Below are 18801 nucleotides of genomic sequence, written 5' to 3'. Positions count from 1 at the left end.
GAAGCAACACTGGTTTTCCACTGGCTGCATTAGAAATCACCTACAGATCCTGTTGTATTCCTCCATGTGCACTAGGAGAGCATGGACGGGATCATGACAGGGGTCATCTTCCAGTTGTAGTGGACACACACTAGAACCACTCTAAGTGTATCTTATGCAATATCTAAAGGCATCCCAACAGTCTGCCCGTGCACATATTCTCCCTGAGAAACAAAACGCTCCAGCGCTCCCCACAACTCCTGAAAACACCTGGAACTTTCGCAACCAAAACCAGGCGGCCGGCGGCTCTGGCCGGAAGGCGCGGGGCGGCGCTTCCGTTGGCGGTTGAGCGGGGCGCTCAGGGCCGCTAACGGCCGCCAGCAACGGCCGCGCGCGGGGCGCTCCGCCCTCGCTCCTCCCCTCGCCCTCCCGCCCGCCCTCCGTCCGTCCCGCCGCTCCTCCCGGGGCCTCCTGGGCGGCAGCGGGGCCGGGGCGATGCTGGAGACGCTGCGGGAGCGGCTGCTGAGCGTGCAGCAGGACCTCACCTCGGGGTGGGTAGCGCCCCCTTCTCGCCCCGCCGCCGGGAAGCGCGAAGGGGTCCGCGCACGGACGAGGCGGGAGCTGGCGGGGGGGGAAGCAGGTGACCAGGGGCCCTGGCGGGGCGAAGAGGGAGGAAGAGGAGGAGACTTGGAGGAGGAGGAAGGGAGGGGGCGGTGTCCGCATGGCCCGGCCCGGCCTCCGGCCGCGGCGGCAACTGGGGAGCGCGCCCGAGGGTCCCTGGCGCCGCTGTGACTTCTTACGGGATGACTGATATAAGGGACCTTCTGAGGCGTGTGGATTGATGGGGAAGCTTGCAGAGCAACGCTGCGCTCCGTTCCGCCTCTGAAAAGCCTCGCTTCCCTTGGGAGAGGCGAGCTATCGTCGTCCGAGAGAAAGAAGTGGAAGGAGTAGTCTCTTAGTGCATTAAAAACCGAAAAAAAAAAAAAAAAAACCCAAAACCTTAGTTGCTCCATAGGCTTCTTTTACGATGCTCACTGTCAACACTTTTTTTTTTTTCCCCACTTTTAGTTAAAGCAGGTCATCTAACTGAGCATTGCTAAAAGTGAGTGGATAGTTACATGATCAAGTCATTGCTCATGCTGCGAATGCCTGCTTTTTGGTTTGCTTTACGGTTGGACTCATGATCTTGAAGGTCTTTTCCAACTGTAATGTTTCTATGATTCTTTGTAGTAAACTGCAAAAGGGCATTGTAAGTAGTGGCTTTCAAAGACTGTGTTGTCTTTCTTGCCCTGTTGAGGCAGTCTTGTGATATCTGAGTCATAAATAAATGTGTGTGTGCGTGTGTATTTATAGTGATGAATGTCAGTGAACTCCCAGTGGTTTAAAATACATAGTTTGCCATGATTTATTTGTGTTGGTAGGCAAAATTCCAGAGAAATTGGTGAAATAATCACCCAATCAAACAGATAGTTTACTGTTACCTGTTTCAGCAAAAAACAAATGAATATTAAAAAGTCCTGAGAGAAGAAACTAAAGTATTACTTCAATAAATGCATTGTTAATATTTTTATTACTACATAAAGGCATAAATTTTACTTTTATTTTGCTGTCATTTTTGGAATCCTTCACTGCCTCTAGTGCCCCAGTGCAGGGTAAGGTTCTTTGGAAAAACACAGTTTTCACATGTGGAAGCAGTATTACAGAGAGACTATACCATGTTCATCCAACCGTTATTTAACTCTGCACCTGAATATCTTGCTGCAGAGGGACTGCTGCATCCTTATACTTTGGCATGACTGGTTTTACTTTGAGAATACTTCGAGATTTTATCATTTCCATGTTTGTGCTTCAGCAACTACATTAACTTGGCTTCTTGGAGTGTTCCTGCTGTTTTTATCTGCAGGGTCCTTGGTGTTGCCACTGAGAACGGGTGTCAGGGAGCTCAGGTAGCAAAGGCTGTGGGGAGCGTTGCTTTCCTCCCTGAATTTTCCCCTTGCAGTCAGACCAGAACTCAGGTTTTATTTCTCCCTCTGTCTCTCCTCTGGGCAATGCAACCTCAATGCCAGTTGTCCAGATTGCACCCCTGCCCCTACCAAAATAATAATAGAAAAAAATAATAACAAAAAATAATGCTATTAAGACTTTGTTTACTTGCTATTTACTTCTATATATCATATGAATGAAGTAGCTAGACTTGACCCATTTACCTGCAAGCAGTGTTTTGAAGGAGGAATAATGAACAGTGAGTTATCTTTGTGCTGAGGCAGTAATTTGTGTGCTTCTGCCAGCTTGGGTGGTGTGGCTCATACTACTACCTCTTTTCACACAGAAAGTTGCTGAAAAGAAGCCATTATCTTACAGCATAGTGATAAATTTTTTAACCTTTATTCCTGACATCCTTTCTTTTCTATAAGAAAGGCTTTTCTATAAAGGCTTGAGGCTGCTTCTTAGGGTTCTTGGAAGTAGTGGATGGTCAAGTTATGGGAGTGGATGGACTCATCCATGAAGCAGTGTGAATATCTTTGTATCAGGAGTATTTCTCTAAGTCAGTGGATGATTCAGGACTTCAATACGTCTGTGACATGGTAGAGATCTCTGGAGCTTGTAGCTTGTTTCAGTCCTGCTCATATCTGTGTTATCTGTTCCTACCCTCATTGTCCTGGAGAAAGGGGACTGCAAAGTGCACATAAGCCGAGGGCATCCATTATCTTGGTATTTGGAGAGTAAGCGGGACGTTTTAGTTTTCACTCTGCCATGCTAGATAAACTAGTGTGTGTAAGCTGACCAGAAAAGATGGGTGTGCATGTGCATGTGTTTGTGTGTGTAGCTGTTTGTTGTTTCAAAGGAGCGGGATTCCAATAAGTTTGAAATAGGTTTCACCTATGGCAAATCTCAGATTTGCCTGCAGTGTGCAGTGGTGAGCCAGTTGGTGGACTGAGAGCTGGCAGTTGAAGAGTTGTGATAGTTTTGTGTTGGTGGACTTGAGGCAAGTGGGTGATTTGTGTTGCCAAGGACAAAATGAATCGGCAGTTGATGAAATGAATTGGCAGTTTTTGTTGCAGTCTGAATAGGAACATTCAGATGTTTAACGGAAGGTGACTATTGAGCAGCCTTTGCTATTTTAGAGCAGGCCTGTGTCTCTCTAAAAGTGATCAAGTCCATTTTTCAAAGATCTCCCTCCCCAGTTCTGAATTTAGACAGTTAAGTTTGCATTAAGCTAGTATGTCTATGTGACTTGTATGCTTTTCCTTAGCATGTGTGTTTTCTCATAAAGGGTATGCTCCATGAATATTTCTATGTAGGCATTTATACCTTTATGATAAGAAAACAGTATTGAGAGGTGCCTGACTTGGTAATTTTAGTCCTCAACTGCTAGATACAATCGTAAAAATCTCATACTTCAGAAGTGGTGTATGTGAAAATAATTTTATGTGACAGTTTTCATAAAATTGAGTAAAATTTGATTCATTCCTGAAATAAATTTAACTATAACGGACTAGAATTAAAACATCATAGTAGATGGGCATTGAACAAGCTGTTCCCTAGTTTTCATGTTGGAAGTGTCTGATTGTTTTGTGTTTTGATTTATAGGTTTAAGACTTTGGGTGACAAATCGAGAGAAGCAAAAAAAAGCAGACAAAGGTACTTCTCTACATCTTAATGTATACTGTTGATCTAGGATCTTGGATCTGTTTTCATCTAGGATAATCTATTTTCATCTCTATTGTAACAACATTTAAGAATTTTGCTGTTTTTCTTATATTCTGCATTCTAGTATATTACTTACCTATCAACCTGTGTCTACTCTTGTCTATAAATGTGTCTGTATATGTTTCTTCAAATAACCTCAGTGTTTGTTAGTGAAAGCATGTTCTTCTTAAAATGTGGTGTGAAGACACAAATTAATTAATCATTTATTTAGAATTTCTTTTTAAATTATCTGAAATAAACTGTGCTAAGTTCTCAAAGCCTGATGTTCTAGAGAATGTAAAGGTTTTTATAAATGAAAATTGGATAGACAACACACTAAACCTAAACTAAAAATATGCAAAGATTTGAATAAAACGATTGTAGGCAACCATCTCTGCATGTTTGCAGTCTGTTTGGTTCATCTGGTGTACTGTGAATATCGAACAGTTTTTCAAAAATGCTCTGGGTGAACCAGTTGGATTGTCACAAATAGGTGAACTCCAGGCTGACTCATGACTGTGCTTTTGGTTTGCTAATAGAGTCCTGGGACAAGTAGAGCTTAACTTGATTCTAAGGATGATTGAGACCTTGTGAGTCTGAGAGAGCCAGGTCGTAGGAGAGGCCAGAAGGAGTGGCACTGGTGGGAGTTTGCTTCTGACCTCCTCAACAGGGTAAGGAAGGGGATAAAGTCTCTGAACAACCCAGAAAAGCCTCTCTATTATAAACACTCACTCTGATGGGGCGCTTTAACTTCCTTTACATCTGCTGAAAGATGTAAACAGAGTGCAAACAGTCAAGAAGATTTTTGGAGGGCATCAAGAATAACTTCATATGTGTACTGGATGGTCCTGGAGGCCAGGGGTGGCCTGCAACTGGGTCTGGTAGTCGCTAAGAAGGAAGAACTGGTTGGTGATGTGGTAAGCAATGGTAGGTTGGTCAGTAGTGACTCTGGAATAGTGGAGTCATAAACTGGTAAGCGGGATCCTGTGAGAGGCAGCTCTGTGGAGTCATGAATCTTGAAGAAGCTAGCAGGTCTTCAAGGACAACATCCTCCAAGCACAAGAATGATCCATCCCAATACTTGGGAAGGCAATAAATGTGTGATGAGGTGGTCTTGGCTAAGCATGGAATTCGTGATGGAGCTTCACTGTGAAAAAGCAGCCTATTGTCATGGAAGTAAGGACAGGCTACAAAGGAGGAATTCAGAAATACTGCCATGGCATGCAGGTGTCAGGAAAGCCAGAGCCAACCTGGAATTGATATCACAGAGGATATCAAGGGCAAACAAAGAGCATCTACCCCTATGTTAGGAATAAAAGGCTGAACAAAGAAAATATGCTGCTGAGGGGGTGAGCGATTTAGTGACAGCAAATACCCATGAAGCTGAGATACTTTCTTTGCCTCTGTCTTCAAAAATAAGGTACGAAAGAAATCTATGCTTAGTGAAAGGGTTCAAGGAGGAGGCCAAGTGGTAGTGGATGAGTGTTAAGTTAGGGAATCTCCTGAAATGCCAAAGGTACAAATCTGGAGCCCTTGCCCTGGCAAGAGAGAACCCCCAGCAACAATACTGGCTGTGTGGCAGTTTTACTGAAAGACCGTAGGGATCCTGGCAGATGGGCAGCTGACCACGAGCTTGCACGGTGCTCTGGTCACAAGCAAGGCCAAGAGCATCTTGGCCTGTGTGGACAGGACCACAGTCAGCTGACTGGCAGGAAGTGATTATTTTCCCTCTACTCGGCCCCGCTTAAACCATGTCTAGATTACAGCGACCAATTTTGGGTCCCTAATATAGAAGAGATTGTTTGGATGATGCTCTAAATCTATTTTGATAACCTTGTAAGAGACTAATACAAAATGTCAACATCACCGTGTAATAAATAACATCCTTAAAAGTGCTGTATTGAAAATTTTCCTTGACTTATGGTGCCTTATCTTCATATTTCAGGTTACTATTAATGAAAATGTGTGTAAGAAGTAATTAGGATGTTAGACTAAGTAATAAGAAGTAATTAGGATGTTAGACTGACAAAGATTCTTTAGTTTAGTATTTATTTAAAAGTAGAATGCGTTAAGTGTGGAATCCCAAGGAGGGATATAAGGAGTTTGTGTTGCCACTCTTCTTTTAGAGCAGTCCTGTTCCCTATTTTAAGTTAAGGAAAGCAGTGTTTACTCTGAATGTTTGTTAACTATACTAAGAGATTATAGAAGTTGTTTCTAATAGACATCAGGCAAAAAGAACAGCATAGTATAACAAAAAAAATCCTGGTTTTGTAACATTCTTTTATGTGTATACACATAATGGGCAGTGACTTTGTATTTATTAATAACACCTGTGCCTTTACGTTTTGTTTACAGAACTGGTCAGTACTTGCCAGAGTTTTCTGCTGGACTAGAATTACTGAGCAGGTATTCCTTCCATTCCTTGTTAATGTCTGTTTTGTGTATTTTCAGAAATAATGTATTAGAAAGGATAAGAAAACCAAATGAAAATGAAAGCATTTGTATTAGTAACAATTTTTTTTGGATGTTGTGAAGTTACTAAAAGCTAGGAATGTTTAAAGCTTGCCCAGGCCTTAAGCACTGTTTGTCTTGTGCTGATGAAGCAGAAGTTAAGTAGGGAAAAGTGGCAATGAGAGATAACTTTAGCTTGGTCTCTAATGCAGAGTGGTGGAAGAGAGCAACACTGAGACCTAGTATTGCATTTTATTTTGAATTTTTATAACTTTTTTGTGCTTTATACTATTTAATTTAGTTATAATTGGACTATAGGCAATGTGCCTGTCATTGCCACAAAAGAAAGTGTGATCACATTTTTTTCAGAGCAATAGGAGCTTCAGTTTTTTGCACTACTATTTCTAGTAGTCCATATGCAAATAAACACATTGGCATCCTTGAAACCCTCTTTGTTTATGAGGGGAACATTATAAAAATGTTTTGATCTTTCTTCTCTTCAGATATGAAGATGCTTGGGCTGCCCTTCACAGAGGAGCTAAAGATTGTGCGAAAGCTGGAGAGGTAATAAAAATAAAACTATTACTTTTAAAATATTAAATGTACAGAAATTTTAAAAATAAAATTTTTATTTTTATGAAAAGTTAATGTTTTATACTGTGGCTGAGAAACATGTCAAGTTGCAGTGTTCTCTACTCTGCTTTTTACATGATGCTTGACAGCTGTCTGACAAAATGGTTGAGAATGTGCGATTCTTCACATAGCGCTTCCAGATTTCTTGCTGCTCAGCCTGCAGTTAATCTTCCTAAAATATGATACACACATGCATGTATATGTAAAATATATATATAGTAATAATAGAAATTCTCTGAGATCATATTTCTCACAAACTGTCATTTAACCTGAATCAAATTCTCACTCATGTTTACTTCTGGTGTTTCAATTGCTTTAGCAAGCCTTGAGCATGGTAATTTCCTAGCACCTTTAAAGTGTCACTTGCCAAATGATACATTGATATCCAGAATTTCTTTTTCCTTCTCCCGTATGTTTACACAGTTGCAATTACAGTTTGTGTTTAAGCAAAAAGAATCTTAATTACATGAGTTTATGGATTTTCTGTGGCATGTTAGGTTAGAGAAGGATATTATCAAATACGTAATCATCAGGTGTTGGTATAAACAAGGCTTTCCTGTAGGTGGTCTGTTTTTCTACTTTTTGTTAATTGAAATGTTTTAAGTTAGCTGATAATATTATTTTGAGATTTTTGAGACACCTACAGCAGTAAGAATGTAAGCAAGCATAGGTCTTACAGAGCAGACTGCACAAATGATGTTGTATGTTACCACCGTAGCTATACTGGGCGGGGGGCAAAGTGGAGGAGTGGGGTTCAGGCAAGTAGCTGGCATGTTATAAGGGAAGGACTGTCACACTGACACCCTAGATGTGTGCTACTCCATTTTGCGGTGGCCTGGAGATCATAGGATTCAACTAGTCTGTCTAGAAGGAGTCACAAAGTGGCTGTGCTTTCTCATTCATTTCCCCGCTCCTGCGAGTAAATTGGCAGGTTGTGTATTTTACCTATTTCTGGTATGATTGGCAAGAAAATTCCAGAAACTCATCTGGTATGATTGGAAAGAAAGCTCCTGCTGACATTAAGAAATTGCTCAGCTCTTCTGATAGTGCTCACCAGCCTTTCCATTTCAAGTCATGTCTGAGGAGCAGACGGTTTAAGCTGGGTGGCCAGGGTGCAGAATGGGACTGGGGCATGGGATGCTCTGTCCTAGCCAATGCTTTCTTGAATGTATCATGGCTTTACCTTTGCTGCATCCTCCCTGACTTCTTTTCTCTGGGCCTTTTTCATCAGCTTAAAAAATTCACTGTTTAATATGTTTTGAGGCAGTACACACAGGGTAAGAAAGATAACATACTGTCTTATGTTCTTTTTGTTTTCTAATACTGTATCCACCTTTTCCACCAATCCTAGTGAAAATCTTCAGTTTCTAGAGATGACAGCTTCATGTGTTGTAGCACTCATGATAATTTTTCTTGCAAGACCAATGAAATGAGTTGCTTGCAGTTTTGCAATATTTACAGTAGCCTGCTTTAAGAAATTGTAATTTCGAAAACAAGTAAGATGTTTCATATATAAAACTGATTTCATCTTAATCTCACATGCTATAGCTGCTTGGGAAAATTATAATTTTTTAAAGTAGAAAATATAGACTTCATTGAAATAACAGATGCAAAAAAAAAAAAAAAAAAAAAAAAAACCACAAAATTGACTGACTGATCACACTTAAAAAGTCCGTATTACCCAGTACCCTATTTCTGCTCATGATCAGTACCGGGTAAATAAGGCAACAGGAGAAGGCTATAAAACTTGAGTCTGGATGAGAAAGCAGCATGTAAATTTCAAGCTTCAATTTCTGTCTACAGCCTTACCACATCAAATTATAGATGTGATCCACCAGTTCCATCTCTAAAATTGTTCTAAGGTTATAGCCTTTAGATACTTGTAACTGTAGTACGTTTTAATGAGCTTGTCTGAAATATTTTTCTGATGTTTGCATCCATCTCATTGTTTATTTTTTTGCTCATTTGTTTTAATGTTTAATTAATATAATTTGTATCTTGTTCTCAAGAATATGTTTGATACTATTTAAGTAAGTGGGATAGCCTTCTGAAATATTTTGTTGCTCACTGTACTTTGGAATAATGTTTCAAAACTTGACAAGTAAAATGGGTTTTTGACAAGGATCAGTTAGAGGGATTTTGGAAATGTTGCAAGTAAATTAAAGAGCCTATTTGTTTCAGCTGGTGGATAGTGAAGTTGTGATGCTTTCTGCACACTGGGAGAAGAAAAGGAATAGCCTGGTGGAACTACAGGATCAGCTCCAACAAATACCTGGGTTTCTAGCAGATCTGGAATGCCTCACAGCAAGTCTAGGTAAGGTTGTCTAGACATAACAAGCATTTGAGTCAGTGCGGAGGATTTGACCTAAGTTTGACTGTAGTGAATTTTTTGGTAATTAAAATTTAACTTTTCTCCTCAAATATATCCGTTGTTGTATAAAGAATAGTTCTTAAGCAAATTTGCTCCATAAAAGAGCAAAATTCATAGTGACCTCTCTGCCAGCAGTTAAAATATTATATGGGATACTATTTGAGGAAAAAAAAATGTATAGAAACTGCATATCCTGTTCTGAAAAGTTAAAAATCATAATTGTTGAAGCCTTTCCTTTTTGAGTTCCTATAGATTTGCAAGTAGTCTGACCGGTCATGTACATATTTCCCCTTATTTGATTCAGTCTGTATCACCTTATAAAATAATTTATTTTAAGCCATCATTTAATTTGGGTGGTTTGGGGTGAAAGTTCATCTGTCTTGGGACACTTCCAAGGCTTGGTACACTCTTTGCAGAGAACAATTGTTGGTTCCCAAACTATATTCCATAGTTTAACTCAGCATGCACTGTTTAACTGTTCTTATGATATCCAGCTTTTTCATCCCTGAGAGTAATAAGTCTGCACATTAAGGCTATCAAATATCTTATATCTGTTAGAGGTTCTAATTTTTGTAACTTTACTGAATGTTAACCTGTTAGTTTGAAACTTCCTTAGAGGAATGATTAAGCGGGCTACTTCTGGAAAACTCCCATACAAAACAGTCGAGCTACTGCTGAAAATTAAATTAGGAAAAAAATGTTCTGGTCTCTTAGTCTCTGGAAAGCCCTTGTGTTACTGTGTTTTGAGACAGGCACTCACCATTTGAGAAATAGCTAATCTTCCTATCAGCAGTAGAGCCTCTTGCTGTCCCCATGGAAATCTGCTCAAGTTGCAACAAATTAAAATTTTGAAAAACTGCTTGGATTTCAGCCTATCACTGAGGTTGTGAGATTTGAACCAAGTCTTCTGGCCTCACATCATGTTCAGATAATTCCCAGGGAGGATTTAGTTGCTTTTCTTGGCTCCTATGGATTTTGGAGATTGTTTATTCTGATAAATTCTATAGAAAGGGGTTTAAAGCCTTTTATTTGAAGAGAAAATACTTTATTTTGCTATAAATTATACCTTTAAACGTGTACGGCCCTGGAAGTTAGCTGTGATATTGTGCTCAATAGTTTTATTTTTTATTACTCTGAACTTTCTACTTTTTCTAAATGTAAGCTTAATTGTCTTTTGGAAAAGCCAAAAAAGTTAATATATAACTGTAAATTTTGAGTGCAATGAGCGAAACCTCTTGTAAAAGGATGTGGATATAAATTTGGATTGTTATGTCCTGAGTTGTATGTGTGAGGTGTAATTTTGCTCACCTTCATTGTTTCAGTAAGGTAATGTTTTGTGGGATGATATGAGATACCTTAATGCTGCCATTTTAAAAGTAGATATCAAACTCTGGCTGCTTTTTCTAAAATAAAATTCAGAATACAAAACAAGCTTTTCTAGTGACCTACTAAAATTCACATGTGTCATCTACAGATTCTTTAGCTTTTATCCTCATAATGAGAAGAATTTTCACTAACACTAAACAAGTAATTAATAAATCACATACCAGATGTCCCTCACTTCCAAGTAAAAAGCCAGTATTCATTTGTCTCATAGATTTATTGTATTTTACAACATCGTGAAAATGTCATTAAAAAGCCTTCTAGAAAAAAAGATTACACTAGTGTCAGTGAAAAGGATGGTTGATGCCTTTCAGAGCTCAGCATTTGAATGATCATCTACGACTGTTTCTATTAGAGGTGTTACAGAAGATATCTGCCATCATAAAATAAATTATAACTCCATATCTGAATATATTAAAAAGTATATGCCATAAGAGAATATTATCATTTTTAAATGTCTTGGTTAAAAAATGGCAATTATTTTTTTCAATTTGAATAATGCATACGTCCAGCAACACTTTGTATTCTGAAATTTTGGAATTTGGTTTTGGTTCCTTGTAACAGCTTGTACATGGTTTCTAGAATGATACTTTTAAGAGGAAGAGGGGTAATGAATGACAGCCCATTGACTGTATCTTTGAGAAACACACAAGAGTGTTTGAGGAAGGGAAGTCGTCAGTTTACTGTCATTTCTATTTGTTATTTTTGCTTATGTCAGCATTTAGTTATTACCACGTATCACAGAATGCTTAAGGTTGGGAGGGACCTCTAGAGGTCATCTAGTCCAATCCCCCTGCACACGCAGGGTCACCAGTTATGTAAGATTACATTTAAGACCAAAACATATTCAATATCATCCAGTCAACACAAAATTTGAAAATTAAAAAAAAGTCATAGTGTTGTTATAGCTGTGATAGTATAAGAAAAAATTGTACCAGTTACCTAATATGATTAGAAAGACGTAGTAGAAAGTACAAGTGTCTTTTTTCGGCTAAATATATTATTTCTACCTGCTGCATTTCACTTCATAATAAAAATAATTAAGGTACAGGTACAACGCATGCCTCTTTTAAAACATAAAAAAGGAATTGTGTGGGTTTTTTGGGGGGTTTTTTTGGGTTTTTTTTTTTTGGTAACTTGTGGTTGTGGGGTTTCTAGAAGTAACTGATACCTATTAAACGACATAGTGTTTTCTGCAGTTGCCGCTAGAGGCTGCTCAAATGCTAGTACTAGGGCTCTGTTGTACTCCAGAATTCACTCTTGCTCCTCCTGTTTTTGTTTGCCTGTTCTTTATTGTTATTCTTTTTAATGCAATTTCAGTATTGACTACAGCATTTTTTTAAGTGGGCATACAGTAGTTAGTAGGTCTCTTACCAAATTATCTTGCATCCTGCTGTGTCTGTGAATTTTGCAAATCAGTAAGTAAGCAGTCACTCTGAAAAGCAAGTTAGAGTAATAGAGACATGTGAATTTTAATGCACTCAGAAAAGTCCATGCTTTAGGCAAAAGAGGACCACCAGTCCTAATTGCAGTCACGGCATATCCCTTTATATACCTCTGGGTTTTGTGAGCGAGGTAGCTGAGAATTTAGTAGACAATTCATATTCATATTCCACTATAATCTTTAGACTTAGAAATTATTTTTCCATTAAAATTCTTTCCACATTAATTACAACAACTTTATTATGAAACCATGTTCATGTGATATGTAAAAATCCACAGAAGGTTTTGCTGATTATGAAATTTCTGCTTCCATTTTTGATTGTTGTGGATATAGAACTTTACTGTCTTATTAGAGACAAAAAAATGCTTACGAAGTAGTTGAGGCTGAACATATGTAACATGCATGCTATGGAGTTTGCTTACAGGGTCTTAACTTTTGCTATTTTAGGGGGACCCTCTCACCCTGCCACGCTCCCCACCCCGCAAAAAAAAAAAAAAAAAAAAAGAGAGAAATGTGGACTTGAAATCCCTTTTTCTGTCTTGAATTTACTCATCATTGTATGTGTTGGTAAAGATTCTCATTCAGTGGCAGGCAAAGGTGAGACATTTGTCAAAACTCAAGAGATGCTTTAGTTTTTCTGCCACTTCATTCCGTCTTCTTTGTAGTCCGTTGGATTAACGCTCAGTTTATAGGCTGTGACAAATTAGTGTATCTCTCTGAGGTGCAAATTCCTTTCTGTTCTGTGGGCTCTGCTTCTGTTGTAAGCACATCATTCCTCCTGCAATTTACCTTTCCCTTGGGAGAGAAGTCCTGACATGTACAAATGGTGAGTAACTGTTCTATATTCCTCCAGGGCCACCCTGGATTGACAAGCGGATTAGAGTTTTAGAAAATCCACTCTGAGATCCTGAAGAGGGGTAGTGAGTTGATCAGTAGGGAAGATGATCATTTTCTTTGATTCATACAAGATTCAGATAGGATAATTCAGTTTGGAAGGGACCTGTGAGAGAGTGACTTATGAAATCAGATCATGCTACTCAGGGTTTTTTATAGGAAAGAATTCTAAATTGAGTTTTTGAACAGTTTTGGCTAAAGAAAAGACCAGGATCACAAGGTTTTGCCTTTATTTTTGAGTGTGTGTGCGTAGATATCTAAAACTAGAGATTAGACGTTTGTCTGTTGGTAAAGGGTCTGCCTCTAAAATAATCTTTCAAGGTCTATTTCTTTTATACTGTCATGAGGCGAAGTAGGTTAAACTTCTTCCAGAATGCCTTGTCAGAGCTCTATTTGAAAAAAAAATATAGATTAGTACTGGCCTTGGTCAGTGAATGACCCCTCCTCCCATTGGTACCAGGCAGCAAGGAGTAACTGATGGTCCGCCTGAGAAGCCAAGGTAAATTATGTGTTCTATGAGACCAAGTCACAGGAGCAAATACTGGCATTCAGCGTCTTACTGCAAAGGGAGCCTCAGCTAGGTCTTACTTATGTGGCTTTACTGTCACCCTTCACTATGTATTATGGACTGAAGTTTGTTTATCTTCCTGTTGGGATAAGTTGTCTATCCCTTGATACAATTTGATATTCATGTAAGTTTTTCTTACAGCCCAGCTAGAGGCAAGCTTTGAGGAAATGGAGAACCATCTATTGTGTCTTGAGGACCTATGTGAACAGTGTGAGTTTGAAAGATACAAATGTATGCAGACATTACAGCTGGAAAACTACAAGAAAACAAAAAGGTAAATAAAACAACAATTGATATGAATATGTTAGCATAAAATATAGGCTTTTTGTGATTTTTTTTCCCATAGAATATCATCCCTTTTGTTTTAATCTATTAAAGAAACTGTCCTCTCTGTCAGGAAGTTGCAAATTTATGGTAGATTCAGTATTGAGTACTGGCCTAACTCTTGGAGACGGACAAAGAGTATGAATTTGGAAAATGAGCACCATGTTGATGTTAAGGTGAAGTTACATTTATTACTTTGTAGAAAGTGTTGAAGTAAGGGCTGTCGTTAATAAGCATTCTTAAATTGTTCATGTTTTAATCCCAGTTTCCCCAGTTTCTTTATTTTTCCTTTATTTCCTATATTTTTGTCATGTAAGATTAAAAGCTATTTTTTTTCCTCTATCATCTTTTCAATGATGGACAATGAAAGACAATGACTGTCTTTTTCTCCATATGATAAATACTATTCTTAAGTTACTCTTTTACTTGCTACGGCAGGACGCTACTGCTACCTAGAGTCAGTAGGAATATGTGTGAAAAGTACCTCACAGAGCTCCCAACGCTTGTAATTTATGTTAACATAGAAAATAAAGTAGCCAGAGAGAAAGGTTAATAACCTGTAAAATTGTTGGGTTTTGATACTTTTGTAACTGACAGTGCCAAAAAACTTTGAAGGAGATAGGAAAAAGCAGTTCTCTTTCTGTTGTATAAAAGAGAAAAGAAGCAGTTTGACAAATTCTCTAGTACACCTGTGCTAGGAAGTGGTGGATAGATGCCAACACTGACAGGTCTGGAACATGCACTGATTTAGAGCTATCAGGTTTCTTCATGCATCTATCAGATGTTCTCTTGTTAGGCAGGGAAAGCAGCCCTTTCCCAGCTCTTTGGGCCGTGGAAGCAAGTTTGACCCGTGGTATGGTTAGAACACCAGGTTTGGTTTATTTTTCTCCTTAGACTGTGAGTGATCCAAGAGCAGGGCTGCCTGACAGGTCCCTCAGACTGCAGTCATCATGATTTGAATAGCTTGTCCCTTCTATTGATCCTAGACCGTCCTTTCCACAACTCTTGTACCTCTCTTTCTTTATCCCAGTCTCCTCCAAATAAGCAATATGCCCTTATTTAATTTAATTTAATTTTTCCTCATTAGTCCCAGATTTGTAATGTCTGCATATAAATTTGGTATTTTTGATACTGTAATCCAGGAAATCTTGGCCCTCTATGGTCTTCCAGATATAGTGAGCTGTAAGTACTGCTGGCATTGACAGTTCTGCGTCTCAAAAGGTCCTCAATATTCCCCTTCAATTGTCTGTGAAGTTTGGCTGTTTCTTGTACAACATCCCTTTAAACAGCTGTGAAATCTAGCCATTTTTAATGGTGCTAACTGTAACTTTTGTCAGCTTCTTAAAATGCTACCGGCCAGCAATTGCTCATGGCCTGTCATTTTTCCATATGCTGCTCTGTTACCTTAACCTTAACCTTAACCTTAGGCCTGGGCCTAGTCAATTTCCCTGCAACCTGGATTCTGCTTTTTCAAGCCATTGCAACAAATTTTTCCCTCCCAATAAGGAGCGATAGTTATCAGTAAGGAAGGTTGGGTGTTCAATCATTCCAATTTACTTAAATGATTAAATATATAATAGTAGTATCTTCAACATTTAAATAAGTATTAATTTTCTATGCAAACTTAAAATGTGAGTAAGGCACCAGATTTATACCCAAAACACTATAGTAATCTTTTTGAAGTTTTTGAGAAGTTTGTTTCTTTTTCTCTTTCTCTCTTTTCATCCCCCAACATCTGCCTTCAACATTTAAACAAAGTCTACTTACTCTACTTATGATCTAATCAGTTTTATAAATAGAATGCTAAGTGAGGTAGTTAACATAATTGTAAGCTGATTACCATTTGTCAGATCTAGACAAAACAAGAAAAGTGCAGGTGATTTCTCGTTGATCATTACCACAGTACTTATTTAGGTAAGAAATTGACTGCTAGAAGGATGCTTGCCAATGTGGATATTGGAGGAATGAATAGCCAACTAATTTAATGTGAGTGTGATGTGTTGTATGTATGTTTGCAATTTGCATTCTGTCTTCCTCTCTTCAGTGCTTGGTGTCTTTTACTGTAATACCAGCTACTGAAGGAATCAAACCAGGAGTTCAGGAATCTATGTTCTCTCTTAAATAGAAAATTATTTTCAGAGAACTAGTGGTTTTATTTAAAAGGGTATTTTGCTGGTATTGACAGTATGGGGATAAAAACTAGGATGAATACAGGTGCAGGATGTACAAAAAGGAATTTTATGATAGAGCTGCTACAGATGCTTAGGTTAGAAGCGCACATATATAAGTCTTTTGAACAATATTGCTTCATAAAAGATTTAGAAATAGTGCTTTAGATCACTATTCAAACCTTTGAAATGCAGCTTATGGTAGCTATGGGAACTGACTTTCAGAAATAGGTCTCCTTATTAAATTGAGCAACTTTATTTCAGGTCAAACAGATCAATTTTCCCCCAGTCGTCATTGTGTTGAGTACTAACTTAAACTATATATTGATCAACCCACGATGTTTTCGACAATGTATTTTACATCCTGAGTATTTGGAGGGTTCTTTTTTCTGTGCTTGTGTCTCTGGATTTTTGATATTCTCTCTCTCTTTTTTATTTTTTTTTGTTTGTTTGTTTTGTTTGCTTTGTTTTGTTTTTAATCCACTGATTAGGGTACTGCCATTGCTGTATGAAGTTTATATGTCACCTTTGTTTTCTCTGCTTAGTCTCACTGTAATTGTTTGCATGTACATTTGCATGTATGTTAGCATTAACCCATTTTGTTTTTTTTTTTTTTCCTGTTCTTTTCTCAAGCCTCTTTCTACTTCCCTTCCATTAATCCTTCTAGTGAGGCTGTACAGCTTCTGATTCCAGCAACCATTTTGGACGCCTGCAGCCTTTTATGGCACTTCTTGCCCGGAGTCATTTAGGGATCGTTGTCAGAAGTTCATTTCTGTGCTGATTATGTTCAACGAATTGCAGCTTCATGGTGTAAGACAAGTAATACTTCCCTGAAGCTATACTTGCTCTGAAGCTCATAGTAAGGTTTAAATCTAGTTCAGGAAGGTCACTGTTTTTGAAAAAACAGCAACTCCAGGTTATTTTATCAATTAAAAAGACTTGACAGACAGTAACATTTAATAGGAGCACATTCCGCATAGCAATTCCCTGTCACTGGAATTGAGTGAATAGATCTTATTGCGCATCATTTGACTTCAGACTTAATTGTCTGGATTTTAAGCTTGTAGAATTTCTTGTTTAAGAATACTTTCTGTTTTTTCAGTTCTTGTCTGCTTTGAGAACAGACATAGAATAGGGAAAATGAAAGAAGATTTCTGAAGTGCGGGGTCTCTTGCTGTTCAGTTATATTTCAACAGATAAATATTTAGTAATATTGCAAACCTCCGTGGGAATATCTTTTTCCTGCCTATCAACATTGAAAGAAATACTTTAACTAAAGAGAAAATGAATTCTTAAAATGTAAATTTATTCCTAATTTTTCTTATCAAGTAATTCGTAATTTTGTGCCTTGGTAAGTAGTGCACTGATTCAAGAGTTTGACAGACAGTAATGATCCTTGCTAGGATGCACTTCTGTGCTGATGAAACATTATTTTGTGCTATTGGAAGAGAAGAATGTTTGGTTCACTTTTCAGTTCAGAAGGGAATGAAGTTTATAGTAATAGCATTTGATAGATTAAAGATGTTTATGTGAGAAAGGGTCTTTATCAGTTATCAGGGTTAAATTTATTTCTTGTGCATATTCTTGTGTTGTTTTTATCCCCCTTTTAACTGCTTTAGGCACACAATGGGTAGTGAAGAATGTTGTAATTGTTAGGCCTGACCAACATAAACTTGCAAAACTTAAACACAAAAAGCTTCTATAGACAACTCAGTATGGTTTTTGGAAAAATTTTGAAAAAAAAAATAAAGAAAAAGCATATTAAAAAAATTGAAAATACATGAAGATATTTTGTATTACTATTTTTACGCTGTATGTTGTTTTCGGCAATTGCTTTCTGCAGTATCACTGAGAAATATCTGCTCATTTTTTCTGATCTTGTTTAACTTTATATTCTTCACCAAGGTCAGAAGAGAGAAATCAGAATGGGCAGTACCATTCCATACAAAACTGCGTTGCCCAGAAGAAGGCACCTCTGTCTGTAGACTTTGTTTAAATCCTGTAATTTTCACACAGTGATAAGCTAGAAGCAATACTCTGTCTTCAGTGATGACTCCCTCCTATGTAGCAGCAATAGATTTAAGTTGTAGCTTTATAATACTTCTAAGGTTTGCCTATTAATTGGTCAAATTAAATTCTTGATAGGTAACAAGTATTTTAGTGGTTGCAAGTGTTTCAAATAAGCACAGTTTTTCTTCTCTTCAAACATTACAGGTACTGAGAAGTGTTTCTAATACTGTAAGTCATTGTTCTCATCAAAATTGTCATCACAGTAAGGTTTTGGGCTGCTTTCTGCTTGATCCATCTTCTGGCTGCTGTTATAGCATTTCAGCTCTTACAGCTCTGTGTACCTGAGTCCATAATTAAAAGTTTGAGAGGGATGGATGCAAAAACTATATTATCTTCAGGACAACTTTCAGGGTAGACAGGAAATGAATGATGAGGGTTTACATTTTCATTGGGTGTTAATTGTCCAGCTATAATTGCTATGCCCAAAACAAAGAGTTTACATTGCAGAGATCTTACTAGTGCTGCTGTTTGACAGTCTGCATACACAAGCCTTTTCACAGTGATAGCTAGCTGGAATTAATTTTATAGCCCTCACCATTCATGGATATCAGTTACTGCAGTTCTGTGGACAGACATGTGGAATGAGGATTCCTGTTGATTCTGAAAAACTGGGTTTGCACAAGTGTCAGAAAAGTTCCCTTGGTAATTGCACTTACTTTTGCATAATATCAGAGCTCTAAATTCTTGTTTTGTCTGCAGCAACACCTTGAGTGCCTGTTTTGCATGCATCAAACATACTGGAGCAGACTGCTTTATAATTAGTGAATTTGTTCATGCGAGGGCTCCAAATATCTGAAAATACTGGGTGAGATTGTTGAATGCATAG

General features: G+C 38.1%; 1 protein-coding gene across 1 annotated transcript in view; it reads left to right on the top strand.

Moving 5' to 3' along the window:
• The first annotated feature begins 410 nt into the window (after nt 1-410).
• The window catches only part of DTNBP1 (dystrobrevin binding protein 1), a 60438-nt gene continuing 42047 nt past the window's right edge, over nt 411-18801 (top strand). Inside the window, exons 1-6 of the mRNA XM_088521750.1 lie at nt 411-530; nt 3571-3621; nt 6025-6075; nt 6624-6684; nt 8935-9067; nt 13555-13687. Coding sequence (XP_088377876.1) covers nt 475-530; nt 3571-3621; nt 6025-6075; nt 6624-6684; nt 8935-9067; nt 13555-13687 — 485 coding nt within the window. The 5' untranslated portion in view covers nt 411-474. The remainder of the gene's footprint in view (nt 531-3570; nt 3622-6024; nt 6076-6623; nt 6685-8934; nt 9068-13554; nt 13688-18801) is intronic.

This window comes from Tinamus guttatus, unplaced genomic scaffold (assembly GCF_059628265.1).
Source record: "Tinamus guttatus ecotype Peru unplaced genomic scaffold, ASM5962826v1 Tinamus_guttatus_pri_ptg000131l, whole genome shotgun sequence".
Classification (NCBI taxonomy): domain Eukaryota; kingdom Metazoa; phylum Chordata; class Aves; order Tinamiformes; family Tinamidae; genus Tinamus; species Tinamus guttatus.
This window is presented reverse-complemented; position numbering and strand designations above follow the sequence as displayed.